At 37.5% G+C, this 15,000-nt stretch overlaps 1 protein-coding gene across 8 annotated transcripts in view; it reads left to right on the forward strand.

Moving 5' to 3' along the window:
* SETD2 (SET domain containing 2, histone lysine methyltransferase) overlaps nt 1-15,000 on the forward strand; it is a 125,957-nt gene that overhangs the window by 75,902 nt on the left and 35,055 nt on the right. For 4 of the 8 annotated variants that reach the window (XM_064596875.1, XM_045862551.3, XM_064596879.1 and 1 more), the window contains 2 exons: nt 9,281-9,329; nt 12,167-12,350. In XM_064596875.1, the coding sequence (XP_064452945.1) occupies nt 9,281-9,329; nt 12,167-12,350 (233 nt within the window). Of the gene's footprint in view, nt 1-9,280; nt 9,330-12,166; nt 12,351-15,000 lie in introns of those variants that run through there. The other 4 variants (XR_010413371.1, XM_064596884.1, XR_010413369.1 and 1 more) reach the window with 3 other exon arrangements.

Raw genomic sequence — 15,000 nt, forward strand, 5'->3', positions numbered from 1 at the left:
CTTATGCATGAAGTATTGAGTATCTTTACATTTGTATTTCCTATTTTAAGAACTGTGACCATATGTTTTGCCCATTTGAGTGGCTGAAAACTGAAATTCAATCTTACTACCTTCCATTTCATGGGAGCCCAGTTGTCTGAAGTTAGAAGAGTATCTTCAGGGGTTTAAAAGAATAAGTAAAACTATTCTCTGCTTTTTCTTCACTCTCCCTTCCTCTGCCTCTCTCATGTGTGTGATTTTATGAAATCTCCAGACATTTATGCTCTCCTCTAAATTTTCTTTGTAGTCAGATCTCAAGACCTCTGTGACCTAATGGAGATCCCTCTACTCCCACCATTCGTAATACAGTTTGTGAGGTAAAACCACAGACTCATGCTCTACGAGGACATGATGATAGGAGTTAACAATTCTTCCTTCTGTTAAAGGAAGCTAAATCCTGGTTGTAGAGCCATTACCACTGAAGGTGTTTATTCCCAGGAGCTAGGGTACATAGCAGTATTTGTCCAGTAATTTTTTTTCTTTGATTGGGCCTTGGGGTGGTGTAGGGCCATAGACATTGAAGTTATATGTTGTATGTTCATTTTTTTATTTTGTTAATTGAGATAATGGATTTTTAATCTTTATTTTTCATTCATTTATTTGAGAGAGCTTGCACAAGCTGGGGGAGGGGCAGAGGGGGAGAGAGAATCCCAAGCAGACTGCCTGCTGAGCACGGAGCCCGACGCAGGGCTCGATCCCACAACTCAAGATCTCGACCTGAGCCAAAACCAAGAGTCCTTAACTGACTGAGCCACCCAGGCGCCCCAATTTTTAATCTTTAGTGTATAGAATTGTGAATCAGGTTCCATGACATGTTCATATCTTACCCAAAATTGTTATATGTTTCTCTAATTTCTTACCTCTTTTTCTAAATTTTCAGTGTTCAGTAAATCCAGACAAATATTTGGTATGTTTGCTTTTGGCACTACAACTTCACAAAGGCCTAAAAATCCTGGGATGTGGTGGGGTTTTTGAAATCATTTTCAAACATTCAGTTACCTTGGAAAAGCTTCTCTCTCACATGTAATTAAATACGTAAGTCCACATTCATATATAGATACACACAGATACACAAATATATGGTGTTCTCAGTATCTTAATCTTCAGTTTCAAGATTGCTTAGAGAAGCAAACATTATGACAAAAAACATTAATTGATGAGCTGAACACTAAAAAATTGTCATCTAAACATCCCATCTCTGTTAACATTAGCATCTGTCTTTGTCTAAAGGGTTGTTGTCTTTCTTAGCTAAAGTCTCACTGTTATAAAAATTGGGCAATGCAGTACAAATACAATGTAGACCTGTTACAAAATAAAAATGCATTGATTTCATAAAGTCAGTGAAAATGATATTAAGGAAGTTGGAAAGAAAATATACAAGGGTATGAGTATACTAGAAGCATTTCCAAAAAGAGTACTGAAAGGATTCTGAGAGACTGGGGAATAGTGTTGCATCATGTTATCAGTCCATTATTTGGAAAAAGTATACCAAAAAACATCAGTGGTAGTCTTGACTTCTTGGGGAAGAATTAGTGACATTTTTTCTAACTTACTGATTTGAGGATTACAAAGAAATTTTAGTGCGTTGGTGAATTTGCACAATCTGTGAACAAGGATAAATGGAATCCTGTAATAATGGCCTTTTGTATTTGGTTTTTACTTAGCATAACGTTTTCAGGATTCATCTGTGTTGTAGCATTTATCAGTACTTAATTCCATTTTATAGGTGAATAATACTCCCTTGTATGGATATTTTTTAACCCATTTTGTTACCCATTTATCAGCTGATGGACATTGTGTTGTTTCTACTTTCTGACTGTTAGGAATACAGTTACTATGAATTTTTATGTACAAATTTTTGTGTGAATACTGGCTTTCATTTCTCTTGGGTATGTATCTAGGAGTGGAGTTTTTGAGTTATGGTAACTGCATATTTAACTTTTGAGGAACTGCCAGACACTTTTCCATGATAGCTGGTCGATTTTACATTCCTACCAGTAGTGTATAAGGTTTTCAATTTCTGTGCATCCTCACTATTTCACTTAGCATAATATCCTCAGGGTTCATCCATGTTGTCACAAATGGCAAGATTTCTTTTTTTCTCATGACTGAATAATGTTGCATCATGTAATTGTACACTGCATCTTCTCCATTCATCTGTTAACGGACGCTTAGGTTGTTTCCATATCTTGGCTAGTGTGAGTGATGCTGCCGTGAATATGGGAGTGCAGCTCTCTTGGAGATCCCATTTTCATTCTCTTTGGATATTTGCTCAGAAGTGGGATGGCTGGCAAGTATTTATTAAAAAATAGAAAACGTACTGTACGAATTAAGTATAAAGACTTTCAACCCTTAAATTTTATTTTCTTTCAAGTCAGCCTGTTTTTCTTTATGTACTTTCTCTCTTGGCCATCTCCTAAGTACCATAATCAATATAAGTTATCATCTTTTAAGATTTTCCCAAAATGTAGATCTCTTTCCTTAGCCTGTTTCCTAAATTTCAGATCTGTATTTCAGCTTTCTGTTGACGCTTCCACTTGCCTTTCAGATGCAAGTTCATAGTCTTCTCTTACAGGCTGGTTCATCATTCTCTGATGTACATTTTTATTAATAGCATCATTTTCTTAGTAATCCATATTCAAAACATCCATCTCCTTTTTTAAATTAAAAAATTGCTTGGGGCACCTGGGTGGCTCAGTCAGTTGGGCATCAGACTCTTGATTTCGGCTTAAGTCATGGTCTCCAGGTAGGGTGGGGTGGTGGGGTCGAGCTCCCATGTTGGGCTTCAGGCTCAGTGCAGAGTCTGCCTGTCCCTCTCCCTCTGCCCTCCCCTCCCCCTGCCCCGCCCATGCTCGGGTGTGTGAGCCTGTCAGCGCACGCAAGCCCACACGCTCTCTCAAATAAAATCTTTTTAAAAAATTGCTATTGCTAATTGTAGCAGTCACTCTAAAAGTGCAGTTTCTAGATAACTAAGATTTTCTGTTAGGGACAGTATTGTTGAAAAATAACTTTTTTCAAAGTTATGACAGATGTGAATGACATCTTTAGATCTTTTGCAGGTGTTATTTTTAAGTAGCCACCACTTCCTGGTTACTTGCTCAAAGATAGAGCTTGGATAATTGATCTGTATTGAATGCCCAGTTGTTGAATTTATATACAAATGTGTATATGTCTGTGTCATATTCTAAATGCTAAGTAATTGATTTACGTTAACTTTCCAGTGTTTTTCCATTGTTCTCTCAGGAATTGTTTAGTTGTTTGTTTTTTTTAAGTATCTAGTATGGTACTTTTTACACTGTAGATAATTTATGAAATGTGTGACACAGAATTGAGAATCTTGAATTTTAGACCCTCCACAGTCTTGGTTTTCAACATTCTCTTCTGGTAGATAAAATCTTGAGACCCTATAGATCTGAAAAATGCCTTTATTTTATTCTTGCTTGTTTGGCAGATCATGTAATTATCATTTGGGAATAAATTTTTCTTAACCGACTGAGCCACCCAGGTGCCCCTGGGAATAAATTTTTCTTTAAAATGTTAAAGACATCGTATCATTTTCTAGCTTACAGCGTTGCTGTCTATTGAAGTCTGATGCCATTTCGATTCATTTGTAGGTGCTCTGACTCCATCTGGTGACTCATGTCTTTAAGTTCTAAAAAATTTTCTTTTTAAAAAAAAAATTTATACTTCCCTCAGTCTTCTCTCTCCTTGCTTTTTGGCATACTTGCTATTAGATGTAAGTCATCTATCACCTATCCTCTAATTTTATTTTTTGATCTCCCATTTTCTTTCTTGATTTTTTTTCTGCTTTCTGGATGACCTTCAACTCTTTTTTCTATCCTAGTTCTTATTCTTACTTTTGCTGTCTTTTTTTTTAAGATTTCATTTATTCATCTGACAGACAGAGAACACAAGCAGGGGGAGTGGGAGAGGGAGAAGCAGGCTCCCCACTGAGCAGGGAGCCCAAGGCAAGGGCCCGATCCCAGGACCCCGGGACCACGACCCTAGCCAAAGGCAGATGCCCAGTGACTGAGCCACCCAGGTGCCCCTTTGCTGTCCTCTTTTAAAGAGCATCTTATTTCATGGATACAGTATTTTTTTTCTTTGTGAATCATCAAATGAAAGAACATGAAAGAGAATGCATAGAATAAAAGAAATTTAAGTATACATGTATATTCAATATTCATTTCCCAGAAAGAAAAGATAATATGGATGGGTCTATACTTTTTTGTTCTTTCACTGTCATTTTTAGGACTTCAGGATGGAGTTGTAATAAACACATGTGTTCGGTCTACCATATTTTTATTTTCGTCCTCTTTCTTTCTATATACAACTCCTAGTCATCCTTCAGTATAATTCAAATGTTTATTTCCTTCAGGATGCTTTTTCCAGTCCTCTCTCCTAAGGCCAGTTTTAGTATATGATAGTGTGTGTTTACTTTTTCTTTTCCTTTTCTTTTTTTTTTAAAGATTTTATTTATTTGAGAGAGAGAGAATGAGAGAGAGCACATGAGAGGGGGGAGGGTCAGAGGGAGAAGCAGACTCCCTGCCGAGCAGGGAGCCCGATGTGGGACTCGATCCAGGGACTCCAGGATCATGACCTGAGCCGAAGGCAGTCGCTTAACCAACCGAGCCACCCAGGCGCCCTACTTTTTCTTTTCCTTGAGTGTTCAGGAGGTAGTAGTAGTGGTTAAAAGTGTATGCTTTGGACAGAGACAAATCTAGGCTTAGATCCTGGGTCCAATATATAGCTCACTGTGGCATCGTATGACCCTGGTATAGTTATTTAACCTCTCTGAGCCTGTTTTCTATGTACTGTAGATACAGCAAAGGTACTTCTCATAGCAATGTAAGAGTATATGAGAATGCAGTTAAAGGACGTGGCACACAGTAAGAATTGTCAGCCACATTGTTAGCCTGTGAACCTCTTAGTGGCTGCTACTATGTATCTCCAGTGTCCTTTAAAAATAGGAGACCCTTGATACGTGCTTTTAACACCTAGTCTCTACCTAAACATTTGTTATTTAAATGAGCATACCAGATTTCCACAAATAGCCATCAAAGAACTTGTTCTTTGTGTCTACAAATTAAAAACAACTCCACACATATTTACATACTTTTATAAAGGGATGTTGGATGCATTGCTTGTGCATGAACTTATCAGTGACTTAGTGTTTATCAAACAATTTCTGAAGATTGATTTTGAGCCCTTGAAGAGGAATGATTAATTGCCCAAGAGTGGGCAGTTCTAAGCATTGATAAGAGTTCAAAATGTTGCGGAGGCACACTTATTAATCTGACCCTGGAAATACAACTCCACAAACATGTTTGTAGTTATATGTGAGGCCTGTAAACAGCATTCTTACCAGGGATGAAAGAGAATGAAGGTATAGATTTAGTGAGTTTTAAAAAATGAGCTGTGTAATACTTTGAAGTTTTTTAGCACTGTGGTGATTTCTGTAAATTATGAGTAGTATTTCACTTACTGGTCCATTCAACAAGTAGTTGAGTGTTGTCTATGTGCCAGGCATTTTCTTTTTGCTAGAGATACAGCAAAGAGTAAGACAGTCTTGGCCCTTAAGAATTATAGCTGCAAGGGACACCTGGGTGGCTCAGTCAGTTGAGTGTCTGCCTTCGGCTCTGGTCATTATCCCAGAGTCCTGGGATCGAGTCCCGCATTGGGCTCCTTGCTTGGCAGGGAGCCTGCTTCTCCCTCTGCCTTTGCCACTCCTCCTGCTCATGCGCTCACTTGCTCTCTCTCTCTGGCGAATAAATAAATAAAATCTTTTTTAAAAAACCACTTAAATAAGAATTATAGCTTTGAGTGCATGTGAGTGTGTGTTAATTAGGAGCAGCACCTAGACACTAAAGAAGTAAAACAGGGTGATAGGTAAAGAATATTGGGTGGAGTGGGGAACCAGATTCTTGTAGGCTTCTCTGAGGGCAGGGATAATCCCAAAACCCAGGCCTCCTGACTCACAATTGAGTGTTCTTTCATAACATGCCAGTCTCTTGAGTAGAATTTTTAACAGAGGAAAATGATTTTACATGGAGTGTTAATGTGAGTGAAGTCAACTCAGATAAACATTTTTCTGCAGTGGCCTGCAGGTGTATGACACTATTCCAGTGTTCCATATCATATAAGCTAACCTTATTGCTATTTATCCACAAGGTAGAATAATTTTAAGAAATATTATAGTAATCTTCATATGACTGCTTCCTTCTCAGGTTGCATTATCGTGGGACTTTGGAAAAATTCAGGGCCTCGAAGTAGATAATCTGAGTTTCCAGTTTAAATTTTATATACAGCTTTTTTTTTTCTAAGATTTTATTTATTTGACAGAGAGCGAGAGCGAGAGAGGGAACACAAGCAGGGGGAGTGGGAGAGGGAGAAGCAGGCTTCCCACTGAGCAGGGAGCCTGATGCAGGGCTCGATCCCAGTTCACCTGAGCCAAAGGCAGACGCTTAATGACTGAGCTACCCAGGTGCCCCAAAATTTTATATACAGCTTTAACTATATGAAGAGGAGGATCAAGTTAGTAGCTCCTTAGCGCTTGGGTGCATGTTGATGGAATTTGTTCCCCATAGTATTAGGTACAGAGTAAAAGTCAATAGCTTTTGGTCACAAGTCAGTAATAATCATCCATTTTGTGAATATCAGAATACATTTTCTACTTAGCATTTGTTCTAAACTTTCTTATTTTTAGATAGGGGGTGAGGGAAGAGGGAGAGGGAGAGAGAGAATCTCAGGCTCAGGCAGTTCTCCACGATCCCACGACCCTGAGATCATGACCCGAGCTGAAATCAAGAGTTGGATGCTTAACCGACGGAGCCACCCAATAGCCCCCAGTTGCTCTAAACTTTTGATAGAGTTAATATATTTTTGAGAAACATTTCCTCTGGTACGTTAATTGCCACCATAGAATGGGTCCCAGCTTGAGGACTGTGTGATAAATTACTATAAATGCTTGTAATGGACACTTGTAATGCCCAAGACCTTAGGCAAAAGAAACTAAACAGGTAAAAATTACGTAATCCTTAGTTGACACAGACCTGCATATCTGTATGTTCTAAGCAGCCTTTATGATGAACACGTTACCTTTTGGAGTGCCTAGATTTACAGAGTACCAAATGCAACAGTCATTTCCAAGCCTTTTAAAATTAATAGAATACCTATTTTTTCTTATAGTGTGAGTAGGTGCTGATAAGTGGCATTCTTACTTTTTCCCCAAGTTTGGTAACCCCCGGGGGGTGGACAGAGGAGTCAGAGCTAAGAATATCAGCTTTGTCCTTACTGTATAAATACTATATTATAAATACAATACCCTGATTCACTATTACGCACAGCTAGACACTGACAGCTTGACAACTCCAGACATTTCCTCAGAGGAGCCACCCCCAGGTGGCTTTGAGCTGAGGACAGGCATACACAGTTTGTTCTCTCAAATTCTCCCTTGTGAGGAGGAATGAGTGAAGGCTGCTAAGAGAAGATAGTAGTTCAGTTGTTCTCAACCTTCTACATGTAGGCAACAGAATCATGTGGAGAGCTTAAAAAAAAAAAAAAAATACAGATGCCTGGGACTCATGCCCGGAATTTTAGATTTTATTTGTCTGGCATAGTATGTCTATGAAAGTTTCCTGGAGTGGTCTAATTGTGCAGCCAGAGTTGAGAATCACAGCTCTAGTGGAAGTCCTACATATGAAAGAGGGGCTGGGGGAATAGAGGATGCCACCTACATTTATGCTTAGGTTCCTCAAGTGGTACTCCTTCCCAGATAATGCCGACTGTTAACCATATCCTGGGTCGTCTAGTACAGAAGTTAAAATTGCTGTGGAGTCATGCTGTCCAATAGCATCATAACCTTGGTCAGGTTGCTAAGATTTTTAAGTAGGTTTTCTCATTTGTAAAATGGATATAATAGTACTTAACCTCATAGAGATGTTTTGAAGCTCAAAAAAGGTAATGCATTTGAAATGCTTAGTATGATAACCTGACACACAGGATAAGTACACACATCTAATCATGACAGTCATCATCTTTATTAGGTAATTTATCAGCATGCATGAAGTGTTGAAGGATTTTTTTCTAAAAATTCTACATTCATATAGATTGCCCAGTATCTGTTTGGTCTGTATTTATCATCTTTAATTGCAACTGAATATTAAATCTTAACCCTTCCTTGGTCGTATGGCATGTGGATTATCTCTTACTTTCCACAAATACTGCTAGGACCAGTAATCATGTGGAAAGAGGAGTTCTTTGATTTTCTTGGACTACAATTGCTAAAAAAAAAAATGAAATTACCAAATCATATAGGTATGGTCAGTATTATGAGATTACTCTAAATGGAGAGTATCATGTGATGGTCCATTGAGAATGTGTGGATTTGCCATTTGCCCACTTACCAAGGTGACTGGAGAAGGAAATGTTGAGCTACTTGATGACTAAAACAGCAAGGGATTGTCAGGGGACAGAACATGTTCTAAGCCTTAGATTCCTACATCAAGAAAAGGTATTCGGGGCTTAAAAACATAGTTTACATTTGTCAAGAAGAATTTTGGTCCACTTGGATGCTGTTTCAAGAGCAACAATGATCTAATGTTTATCTTTTCTTTTTAAAAATAACAATATGAAAGGAAATACTACATTTGGCCATTAGCCAAGTTTTTCATTTATAGAAAAATAGGAACAGCAGGCGTTGTCTTCACACATACAGTTTTTCTGAGGTGTTTTTATATAGCTAAGTAATTACTAACCCTTCTTCCCTTAAGTAGCGATGGCAAGTGAGAGGTTAGAATTGTTCTTACGAGAGTGTTCTGATGAGTACTCTCAGTAAAGGAACTATAGATGACTTCATTTTATATGCAGAAAGCATATGGAAAGATTATCAGGAAGTATATTCCTTCCAGAAATATAATTAGTTTGCTACTTGGCTAATGAGATCATATGATTAGTATTAAATTAATTGGTAGATGTTTAAAAAACAAAATGAAACATAAATATACATAATAAATGTGTGTGTGTGTGTGTGTGTGTATGTGTAGCTTATATGCTACACATTTTTACTTGTTTTTAAGGGACCAGCATCTATTCTTACTTAAAGCTAGATGTAAGTCAAATTTTGGAGAATAATTAAATACCAGCCCATTCCTATTTCTTTGTCACCATGTGAAATCAGTCAGCTTAAACACAATCACTTCCACTCCATGCTAATAACCCTTCTCTTGGTTTATTTTTGCAGGAGGTATATCGAATTCCAAAGAAAAGTCAAACTGAAAAGGAGAACACAAGTAGGTATTCAGAGGTACTCTGTGTATATGGCTTTACAAATACTCTTTTGGAAATATGCAGAGGTAAATGATAAGAACTTCAGCTGTTTTGTTTTTGAAACTGGACAGTATATAATTAGGTAAATGAAATAATTGGTGTAAAAGTTTGGAAACTTGCCTTTTTATTCTTTCTTAGTGAATTTTTGCCAAAGGAGATGTCCCTTTATACTGCCTATGTTGTTGCTTTCCTTGAAATCATGGCTTTTAGAAGCTTTTCTTCCATTTATTCCTCTAGAGCAGGCATTGTTAAACCTGTATTCCTAAATGTCTGTGTAAGTCTTTACCTGTAGATGATTATATGCAAAATCCTTTATTTACATGAATTTTTCTGGGGAAAATTCAAAACTTTCATCAGATTCTCAGGAAGCCAGTGATCCCTTACAAGGTTAAGAATCATTATTTCAGGAGTGCCTGACTGGCTGGGTCGGTAGAACATACGACTCTTGATCTCAGGGTTGTAGGTTTGAGCCCCACGTTGGGTTACTTAAAAATTACTTAAAAATCTTGGGGGGAGAAAAAGAAAAAATCATTATTACAGAAAAGATAACAGGGAGGCCATGGTAGTCTGGTTTCTGGGTTTTACCACTTTGTTATTTTCCAATATGCTTCTTTAAAGATGAAAATAATAGATCAGTTATCGTGGCTATTGTCGATCTCTTGAGCCCTCCAGAATTGACCCAACATAGATAGAGGGAAGGAGCCAGTGTGATCATATTTTTGGCGTTTTTCCTTTTTGTTTTTTTTGTTTTGTTTTGTTTTTGGTCTTTTTCTCTATTTTTGGCATGAAGAGCTTTTTATAATCTTAAGTCTTATTGGTTAAATAATCTTATAGGTTAAAGCCCTGTGAGGTGTACTTTGCATCATTGTTGGGGTTTTATTTTTGTTTTGAATATTTTTAACTCTATTGGTTTAGTTTCTTCATAGCCAAACATCCTACTTACGGCTACAGAGAATTTCTCCTATAAGAAAGAAGGCAGGGTTGAGTAGTGCTGGTTGGCAAAACCAGTGGCACTGTAACCTTGGTCAGGCGAGCCTAGCTTCTCTGGGTTCAGTGAGTTGAAATCATTAGCAAGATGGGCAATACTTAAATATCTATGAGGGTTTCCCCCCAATATTTTGCCATTATCTAGTCTGGTGTGCCCTCTGAGAGATGCCTTCTGAAAATTGTCTATAATGGATGACTGTAATCTTTTCAGGAAGCCACCTTTTGTGTGCCAGCTTTAGTCTCTCCTTCACATATGTGCCCCCCCCCCCCAAATCAGTCTCAGGCTTTTTATAAGAAATACTTAAAGCCTGGCTTCTGAGTTACCCCTCAATGTCAAGCAATTAAAGAGCCTAACACTTTTAAAATTCCTATGAACTGTAAAATATCTTGGGAAATATGTAGTCTAGCTTTACTTTCATTTTATAATATGAAAAAAATCAGCCAGAATAAATGGAACAACTTCTCTACCTCACATATTATAAGATGCAGAGTCAGAATATGAACTGTTAGTATGATTCCTTTTCTTACTTTACCAGGATATAGTGAAGAAATAGCTACATTTTAAGGAAGTTAATACCAACACAAGGAACCTTGTTTTAAGAAGGAAATAGGGTGGTCATGGGCAGGCCTAGATGAAACTAGATAGTAGTACTTCCCAAAAGAATGATGTGTTCTACTACCCTGTGAGCTGGAACAGTTGTTTTAATTGTATAGCATTTTCTACCAGCGTGTGGTAGAGATGAGTTCTGTTCTCACTGGCAAATGCTCATACATGGCTCTTGATTAACCGTTTTTGCAAATTAATGGAGTTTTGGGCCCACCAACAGGAGAACTACAAGAATGGCATATGTACACCTAACCCTGCCACTAGGGAAGAAAACAATAGCATGTTTTTCTGAGGTGAGAAAAAGAAAAAGCAGTTAGTGTTTATTGTGAATCTGCTCTGTGCTGTGAGAGATATTTTATAAGAAATTCTCTTAAGAAGAGAGCAATCTGATTAATCAGGGTAGCCGTGCTAACAAAGCAGCAGCATGTGGTACCAGTTAATTTATATTGAAATATTCAGTGGTGGGATTTAGACTTCTTAGGGGGGTGAGAAAGTAGGAGGTGAGGTCAGTGAAAAAGTAATACCTAGCACAGCTTTTGGGAGCAGTGACAGTGGAGTTGGGTGAGGACCATTCTAGGTAAAGAAGCTGAGTAGAAAATGTTAATAGTGTTATCTTTCAGTAGGAAAATGGCATTCTTTTTTTGAAGATGTAGCTCTCTGGTTTTGATAACTTCCTGAGTTATTACCTGTCATCATCTGTATTTGTAATGTTTTCCTTTTGAAATGGTAGTTGTTAAAAAATTTGTCTAATTCCACCCCCCCTTTTTTTTTAATTGAAGAGACTTTTCCCCTTTGAGGTTTTTATGCTTAGCATGCCAGGCTGCTCTTCTGTAAACTGTAAATGTGCAGAGCTATAGAGGCAGTTGAAGGCTTTTACATTTTGAACTTCAAGCAGACTTCCCTGTTAAAGGTAATGGGAACATTTTGCATGAGTGTGTTCCACAGAACTTGTTAGAAACGTTGAAGGCTTGGACTCAGAGTTTGGTTGGGGAAGGTGGAAAAGAGAATTCATGGCAGAGACTTTCAGGAAGTAGAGTGCGCACACACACACCACACCACCTTGTGTCTCATCCAAATTCTGAATGGGCCTGTGAGGGAGGAGTCCATAGGCCCATTTGTTGGATAGAAATTGTATTATACAGTTGACATGCTATCATGATGGAGAAGAGTCTGCCAAGTAAATTTTTAAAAACCCTTTTCCCTTAGTAACTGAACGAGGAAGGGATGCTGTTGGCTTCAGAGATCAAACAGCTGCCCCAAAGACTCCTAACAGGTCAAGAGAGAGAGACCCAGACAAGCAAACTCAAAATAAAGAGAAAAGGAAACGAAGGGGCTCTCTCTCACCACCTTCTTCTGCCTATGAGCGGGGAACAAAAAGGCCAGATGACAGGTAAGTGGCCTGTGTGAGTTACTCTCTTTTCTGAGCCAGTCAAAAAGTTCCCAAGTCGGTACTTCTGATTTTGGGCACCAAGGGGTTCTGGAGTAAGTATATTCTCTTGATGAGTGAGTATAAAACTTTACTGGTAAATTTTGAGATAGAGTCTCTTTTGACAGTGAAGACTAGGTTTCTACTTGATAACATTTAAATGCTATTAGAGGAGCCAAAGATTTATTCTTTAAAGGGGAGTGGAAATTGGTGGGAGGTAACTCTTCAAAGATAATGGTAAAGTTTCTAAAGCTAGAACTTTGTTTTATAGTGAATCTTGTGCCATACCAGTCAAAATGCTGATTGATCCCTGTGTCAGAGGCTGTCTTTGTCATGCTTGTAGAAAAACAAGCCACATGATGACCCACTGGGTGCTAGAAAACATTTATTCCAGAGAAGCTTTTTTAAATTTATTTTTGGGGTTGCCTGGGTGGCTAGTCGGTTAAGCGTCTGCTTTCAGCTCAGGTCATGGTTCCGGGGTCCTGGGATCCTGGGCTCGAGTCCCTAAGCCTAACCCTGCTCAGCAGGGAGTCTGCTTCTCCCTCTCCCTCTGCCCCTCCCCCCACCCATGTGCTCCCTCTCTCTCTCTCAAATAAATAAAAAATCTTTAAAAAATAAAATTAAATTTATTTTTTGAAAAAATGAGATATTGCATTCGTATAATGCAGCTGCCAGAATTTTTAAGTTGGGATTGTCAGGGTTTGTAATAGTGAATTCATCATGATTTTAATTTGCATTACCCTAATTGCTAAATAGATTGAACATCTTGTCATGTATTTATTGGCCATTCCTGTTTCCTCTTCTGTGAAGTGTCTTTTTATAGGTGTTTGTTTAGTATTTATCATTTTGAGTTTAGGATTTATTTTTTAGAGATTCTTTATATTCTAAATGTAGTTCTGCTTTGGTAATAATTTTTGCAAGTATTTTTTTCCCAGTTTGTGGCTTGTATTTTGACTCTTGTGTGTCTTCTGATATATAGAATTTATTAATTATGGTATAATTGAATATATCACATGTATATTTCCTTCATGGTTAGTGCTATGTTTTAAGAAATTCTTCCCTATCCTTGAGGTGATGATGCTCTTTTCTTGTGCTTAATTTATTGGGAATTAATTTTTGTATATGTTGTGAGGTAGGGATATGGTTTCATTTTTTTCTAAGTGAATACCCAGTTGTCTCTGCACCATTCACTTGAAAGCCCAATCCTTTCTCCTTGATCTGTAGCACTGTCTCTAATAAGTTTTTATATGTGGGAGGATCTGTTTTGGGGCTAATAATGTGACTGTAGCTTATATTAAGTCTTGTTAGCAAGTAGAGCAAACCCCTACTTGATCTTCTGGGATGTCATTTCTTTTCTGAGACTTGTTCTCCTTAGGATCTGCTTGTCATGATTCTCCTACTCCCTCCACACCCCCGCCCCCCACCAAGATGATTCTGAAGAGACTTGACATCTTTATAATTTTGAGTATTCCTGTTCCTGTATTCAAACTGAGTATTCAGATATGCTCTGTCTAGTTAGGTCTTCTTTAATATTTTAAATATTAAGTTTTTCATTAATCTCCTTAATTGTTGATAGTTTCTTCCAGAAAAACTTAGGTATCTTGGTATATTCATTTCTGGGAACCTTAATTTCTGGTTACATCTTCAGCTTGTTGCTGGTGTGTAGATGCGCAATTGACTTTTGTATATTGATCTCGTTTGGTGACCATATGGAACTCTCACTGATATTTCAAAAGTATAGGGGGTTTTGCCTTTTTTTTTTTTTGTCTTTGTCAACAGTCCCCATCATGTAAATTTTTGTTTTTCCTTTCTAGTCCTTTTTCCTTGCTCTTGCTATTTTGCTAGCAGTACCTTCAGTACAAATCACTGAATAACAGTGTTTTTTTATTTTGGTAATTTTTTTTCCCCACTTTTTTGGGCTTATTATATAATTTTTTAAAATTTTAATTGGAATAATTGGGATTTTTATCTCATTAATTTTCAGTATTTTTCTCTTCAAAGTAAAGATTTAAATTTCTCCATAAATACTATTTGAACTACTCTTTTGATAGTGCAGTTTTATCATAACCTAGTTCTAGATACTATTATGGTTTGCAGTGTGTTTAAATTTCTTTTCGTTAAATTTCAAATATAATTGCCATTAATCAGTTTGTATTATACCAGTTCTTAGAATTTTATTGAGACTTGCTTTAGAGTCTATTTCATTTGATGTTAATAGAAGTATGCTATCTTCCTGTTGGTAGGATTTTACCGACTTTTCTGTGTCTGATTAATAGCTTTATGGCTGATTGATTTGGTTTTTTTTTAATTCTTTGTGGCATTTCTTTAACTGCTATGTTTCACTTAAATAAAATCTAAAGCTAATCAGAATCTTGAACAACATTAGTACTTTAGGATACTCTGATCATTCAGCCTTCCCAATTTATATGCTGTTTTTGTCCAGCATTATAATTTCTTGTTGCTCCTTCTTCCCATCAGTTTTTTTTTTTTTAAGATTTTATTTATTTATTTGACAGAGACATAGAGAGGGAGAAGCAGGCTTCCCGCCGAGCAGGGAGCCCGATGTGGGGCTCGATCCCAGAACCCTGGGACCATGACTGGAGCTGAAGGCAGA

This window comes from Mirounga angustirostris, unplaced genomic scaffold, assembly GCF_029215605.1.
Source record: "Mirounga angustirostris isolate CCGP_5_RB_7025 unplaced genomic scaffold, mMirAng1.0.hap1 SCAF_1, whole genome shotgun sequence".
In the NCBI taxonomy this organism is placed as follows: domain Eukaryota; kingdom Metazoa; phylum Chordata; class Mammalia; order Carnivora; family Phocidae; genus Mirounga; species Mirounga angustirostris.